The following is a 4,938-nucleotide window of genomic DNA, read 5'->3' as shown; positions in this document are numbered from 1 at the left end:
AAAAAAAAAAAAAAAAGCTACTGTGTGTGCATCTGACAGAGAATCCTGAATGTCCAGAGGACACAAGTTACTCATCATCTTTCAGGCTGTGGCCAGTAGCATCCATCAGCCCAGGGACCATAGGCTTTCTGTCCACTCGCTGGCATCTCAACATGCAATGCTGAGATGTCTCCCTCACTGCCCCTTCTGAGCTCACACCTGCACAGTCACTCACTACCATCAAAGAAAGGTAGTATGAAGAGGTAGAGGTGAGGTGGGGGGTAGCCACAGACTGATTACATGGCAGTGTTAGGTTTCTGCCAAGCCAGGCCAACTCTAGAAGGAGAGACAAGCCTTTGCTGCAGTGTGTACACTGAGGGGGGGGGGGGGTGTTGATGTATATAGTCCCTTGGTGGCATTCTTAAGCGCTGTTCTTCTTTCTTTTTTCCAGACTGTAAATATACTGTCCACCAATGCTGTGTATCCAAAAACATTCCTGGATGTGTGAAAACATACTCCAAAGCCAAAAGGAGTGGTGAGGTTGGTGACACCTATGGGCTCATTCTACTGCATGCTGCCTCAGGGGCACACATCCATCATCACAGATCCATGTGCAGGAAGGGGCTCGGAGAGTTTTCTCTGGTTCCTTCTCTGCCTGGAGGACCCTCAAGCCATCTCACTCACTCATCCATCAATCCATTCAGCATCTCCCTGAAGCCCACTGTATGTCAGGTGCCATACCAGGGTATCCATGGGTTATGAGAAATGGTATCCAGTCTTCTCAAATTCTGCACAGGTTATGACACTAGATAGTTTTGTGAGCATAGTACAAAGCCACGAGGTGTGTGCCACCATACTAGAGCCTCATGGAATGTGCAGTTGAAGCCTGAAAGGAAAAAAATTTCACAATGAGGTGGCACTTGGTTCTTTGAACCAGAAGGGCTTCACATGGCATGGAAGAGGGGAGAACATTCTAGAAGCTGGGGGCTCCCATGTACAGGCATGGAGATGTACCTGACTGTGGTCTGGACTTGGTTTGGAATGGCTGGGTCAGAAGATGATTACAGGGAAGGGGGAAGGAGCTGTGTTCACAAGGTGACGAGGTCCTACCTGGAGGAGGGTTTTCAAGACCAGCTCCTGAATTAGAAAGCAGTGCTGGGTCAAGGAAGAGCTTCAGACATGAAGAGATCGTGACGTTTCTAATGATATGATGCTTTCTGAGGTTGGTATAGATAGGAGGGAAAGCCCAGGGGAGAAGATTCTTCCAGCAGTTACAGCAGAAGTTAGCTCTGCCCCGAGGCAGAGCGGACCGAGTCTGTTTCTAGGCACCCTGGTAGGTCAGGTTGTGTCTGAGTGTTTCTGACAGACTCCACTAACAAAGGTAAACAAAGGAAGGAAGGAAATTTCAAAGGCAGTTAGCTGTGAGGCTCAGCTCTAGGACTTGGGCATGGATGCCAAGATGAGAAGGTAGGAGGTAGGGGAAACTCCCAAAGCTCTCCTGGCCTTTGGGCAGGGCTATGTGCTGAGTCTGGAACTAGACTGCCCTTAAAACTGGGGGCAGCTCACGAAGAGGGATGACACAGCTGAGGAATGGGAACCGAGAGACGGTTAGAAGGTGGGATGCTCACAGCTCTCCCACAGAAGGCCTTCTGGGAGGAAGGCTCTCCGCAGGACTCCTCATATGCATGTCCCATAACCACTGCATGCCTCACTCCCCATACATATACCTCCATGTCCATGCCTGGCTTCCACCAGGACATACAGTGGGCCTCCTACGCTCAGGCCTCTCTAGTCATCTGACGCAGAGAGCAGAGTGACACGGCTGAGGGGCCGGTAGAGCACATCCACAATCCTGTGAGCTTGCAGGGGCAACCCAAGTCTCTTACCATTCCCTCAGACCCCAGACAGGCTGAAGAAAGCAACACAGTGTTGGGGTAACAATCCTGAGTCCAAAGACCTAGCTACGGGTCCCTGGGTGGCTACTCATCCCGGTCTTGGGACCCGAAGCCAATCTCTCACTTCTCTGAAGCCTCTACGTATCCCTCTGCAAAATGGAAACAATAACCTCAGCACATAGTCCATGTAACCGTGTAGAATTCAAGTTTACAAAGTGACTTCTTTGTCCACCTCACTGCCGCAGCTGAATGTGAGAAGCTGTACATCAAAGTGTGACGTGTGTTTTTGGAGCAATAAATTAGTAAAAATGTTCTGGGTGAATAGTGTCACACAACTTAGCTGCTAAGAGATGTAAAGAACTTATTCTTGTTTAATGCAAATATGGATTCTATCATGTAAATATTTCATGTGTTTCTAATATAGTATTTGATGCTGGGCATTTTGAGATATGCCCCCACTCTCCCACATCTTCCTGCTGCGCTTCAGAACACCTTGGTGGAAAGTTTTGAGTTCTATGGGGTTCCATGGGGAGAGATCTGAGTAGAGAGGCTCTCAGGCAATGGGGTCAGAGATTCCTATTTTTGTTAGAGGTATGCATACAACCCCCACCCCTACCCCTGCTCTGCTCTGGCGGCATTTCCCAACCAGGTAGCTGATGCATCCATTCAGGCCCGGAAATGGGTCTGAAAGGGACCCTGACTGATGGCTTTAGACTTTGTAATCTACCTGCCTTCTCCTTGCCTCTCAGCTACCATTACATTATAAGCATCTGGGACTCTTTAACGCGTGTGAATTTAAATCATATGAGGAGATTTAAGTCAAACCTCTGGGGCCTGCCCCCAGAGACTCGTTCATTTGGAGTATGGAGTGAGCACTAAGGATTCTACAGGGGATTGCAAGGGACATCTGGGGAAACTAAGGAAAGGAAGTCAGTTAACCAGAGAAGTGCACCATGGAAGCCTTCCAGATGTGCTGTTCAGTGTATCCCAGAGGTGCCTCATGCTGGTGTCTAATGAGGAGGGGCCAGAGACTCAGAGAGGTCCAGAAACTGGCCAAAAGTCACCCTGCTGTGATGTACAAAAATGGGTGACCCCCGCGGATTTGGTTTGCACCACACTGCCTTCCAGAAAGGGGCCCTGCATGAGGACAAGTCTCACCAGCAGGTTCTACAAGATAGAGGGACCGCAGGCGAGCGGCTGCTTAGATGCCTGCCTGCTGGGGTGAGAGCTAGGACAGGTAAAATGGAACCGGTTTCTAACCTGTTTTGCTTAGCGTAGGGGTGATCAGGCAGGTGGAACTCTACATCCAGTAAGCTTCCACACTGAGGAAACAGGGCCCTCTGGGCTCCTCGCGCCGCCCACTTCTTTGTAGCCCTGGGCTCAGGGGCGTGATTCCACTGCCTTCCCTGGTATCCTTCCCTTCCCTCCCACAGGTGATGCAGCACGCGTGGGTGGAAGGGAACTCCTCCGTCAAGTGTGACCGGTGCCACAAAAGTATCAAGTGCTACCAGAGTGTCACCGCGCGGCACTGCGTGTGGTGCCGGATGACGGTGGGTCGGTGCCCAGGGCGGCCCTACTTCTTTTCAGTGTGGGTTTTGTTCGAGCTGTAGCCTGGGGTAGTGAGCATCCCTCCAAAGAGCAAGTGTAGAGTGAGGGGATGAGGCTAAGAGGCTAGCCCTGAGTCCCCACACCAATTCGAGCCTCTCAGCCACCAATGACTCCTCAGGCTGCCCAGAGAAAGGGCTGCTTAAGAAGTTAGCCAACCTGCTGCCTACATGACTGCAGCTGGGAATGGCAGGCTAGATTGTGAACATCCTTCACCTGAGGCTACTGTAACCGACAAGTTGGGAGAGGGATTAAATCCTGGCAAGCCCTCTCTTTACTCCTTAGGTTAGACTTTGGCCCTAAGGCGTATTCCTCTCAGGAGCACTCTGCCTTGCCCAGGGGCCTGGTCTTGCTACTGCCAAGCTCGTGCCAGAGTCCACAACATTCTAAACATGTGACAGGTGCCACAGTGCTGCCCAGCCTTCCTCCCAAAGCCAATTCCAGGCTGTGTCTTGTACCCCCTGGCCAGGTATCTGCCCTAAAGGGGAGGCTCCTCCAAGCCAGACAAAGCGCCTCTCACAATGCAGGAATTCAGTTGGTGCTTCTTTATTCCAGCCTCCCATGGATTTTTCTCAGAGGTAGCTTGCCTTCAGAGTTTCTAACCCAGAGATCCAGGGACAAGGGGTATAGAACCACTCAGGGTGCCACACTCAGAAGAGCAGCTCTAGATATCTTTTCTGTGCCCCCAACAGACGTGCTACATGTTCACACACACTCAACAATCCTGTCAAAGCCAAAGGCAGCAGTGCTCCAAGACGCAGGGGCACAGGACAGCTTGCATCCCCAGAAAAACCTCTCCTCGACGCCTACCTATCCCGTGTCTACTTGGTCACTTCTGCTCATCCTCGTCTTCCTTTTTCTCTCCAGTTTCACCGCAAATGTGAATTATCGACCGTATGCGATGGTGGGGAACTCAAAGACCACATTTTGCTGCCTACCTCCATATGCCCCGTCACCCGAGTAAGTGGTCCTGCCCCCACCAGGGCTCTGGCTTTACCAGATTCAGGAGTCAGAGACAGGTGACATTTACAATTTCACGTTCTCCAGAGTGTTACCCCACCAATTCCCAGGGTGATTGGGAATTGCTCCCCCCCGCCTTTGCTGAGTGATTAAAAGAAGTTAGTGCTGCGCCAGTCAGACTAAATGAGAAAGCTCTGACACAGCAGCTTCCGACGGCTGCTTCCAGATGTTCAGAGCATCCCTTCTAAGCATCCTTGAGGCAGAGCCCAACTCAAAGGGCCACCTGCACTTGGCCTCCTTCATCCTTGCCAAGTCTCTCCTGTGTTCTCTCAAGGGCTTGCACCCAAGGGTCTCAGACATATCTGGAAACAAATGAAGCTCCTGCTACCACCACCGGAAGCCTTTTCGGCCTCCTGAAGGCAGTACTTCAATCTTTAAAGTGTTGCCAAGTCCCACCCACCCCTCCCTTCTCACCCTTGGCTGGGACAGATACTCTTCC

General features: G+C 51.2%; 1 protein-coding gene across 3 annotated transcripts in view; it reads left to right on the top strand.

The window, feature by feature from the left end:
* The window catches only part of Dgkg (diacylglycerol kinase gamma), a 187,292-nt gene that overhangs the window by 75,805 nt on the left and 106,549 nt on the right, over window positions 1–4,938 (top strand). For 2 of the 3 annotated variants that reach the window (XM_031363513.1, XM_031363515.1), the window contains 3 exons: window positions 431–519; window positions 3,308–3,424; window positions 4,347–4,439. In XM_031363513.1, coding sequence (XP_031219373.1) covers window positions 431–519; window positions 3,308–3,424; window positions 4,347–4,439 — 299 coding nt within the window. The remainder of the gene's footprint in view (window positions 1–430; window positions 520–3,307; window positions 3,425–4,346; window positions 4,440–4,938) is intronic. The other variant, XM_031363514.1, reaches the window with a different exon arrangement.

Source organism: Mastomys coucha, unplaced genomic scaffold (assembly GCF_008632895.1).
Source record: "Mastomys coucha isolate ucsf_1 unplaced genomic scaffold, UCSF_Mcou_1 pScaffold12, whole genome shotgun sequence".
Lineage (NCBI taxonomy): Eukaryota > Metazoa > Chordata > Mammalia > Rodentia > Muridae > Mastomys > Mastomys coucha.
The sequence above is the reverse complement of the archived record's forward strand: the minus strand, read 5'-3'. Positions and strand labels throughout refer to the sequence as shown.